The sequence below is a fragment of the Eurypyga helias genome, unplaced genomic scaffold (genome assembly GCF_000690775.1).
Source record: "Eurypyga helias isolate BGI_N326 unplaced genomic scaffold, ASM69077v1 scaffold41008, whole genome shotgun sequence".
Lineage (NCBI taxonomy): Eukaryota > Metazoa > Chordata > Aves > Eurypygiformes > Eurypygidae > Eurypyga > Eurypyga helias.
Genome location: NW_010268329.1, coordinates 6,417 through 7,065, shown reverse-complemented (window position 1 = coordinate 7,065; position 649 = coordinate 6,417). Strand labels below are relative to the sequence as shown.

Sequence of the window (649 nt, the reverse complement as noted above, 5' to 3'; positions counted from 1 at the left end):
GTGCCACATCTCCTACAATGGGGTCCCACGCTCACCGTGCCCATCCCCTGCACGGGGCCGCAGCAGCCAGGTACCTGTGTACTTGCTGACGCCAGCCTGGGCAGCCACGTCCACCAGCACGATGACACCACGGGCAGGGTCACTGGCAGCCACGTCCATCTCAATCAGGGCATGGGGGCCCACGTTGCCGCTGGCGTAGTTGGCGATGTAGATGGAATACCTGCCGGAGCCCTGCAGCCAGCAGTACCTTCTCAGCACCCAACCACCCAAAACCCGACTCCACAGCATCCCTGCTGTGGGGCTGGATGCTCTCATGGCTCCATGGGACCAGGCACCGCTACCATATGCCGAGCAAAGGCTCTGCAAAGCCCATGGTGAAAAGCATCCCAGGAGTGGGGACGTGCCCCATTGCCTCCCAGACCTCTGAGGTCCCCAGGCTGTAGGTGCTGGCACAGGGCACCCTGCCCCCCAGCATTCCCAGTGTGCCAGGTTCCCCACCCTGCTGCCACTGCCCCCCTTGCCCCATGCAGCAGCTGGACCCTGATTTAGTGATAATCATTTGGAAACAAACTGTTGGGGGAGGAGGAAGAAGAGAGAGCAGGTGACAGGAGCATAAATCACCTCGACAGGCACGTTTATCAGCTGGCGG

The 649-nt window shown here is 61.5% G+C and overlaps 1 protein-coding gene across 1 annotated transcript in view; it reads right to left on the bottom strand.

The window, feature by feature from the left end:
• CRTAC1 (cartilage acidic protein 1) overlaps window positions 1–649 on the bottom strand; it is an 8,562-nt gene that overhangs the window by 5,140 nt on the left and 2,773 nt on the right. The window contains exon 4 of the mRNA XM_010157715.1: window positions 75–231. Within this exon, the coding sequence (XP_010156017.1) occupies window positions 75–231 (157 nt within the window). The remainder of the gene's footprint in view (window positions 1–74; window positions 232–649) is intronic.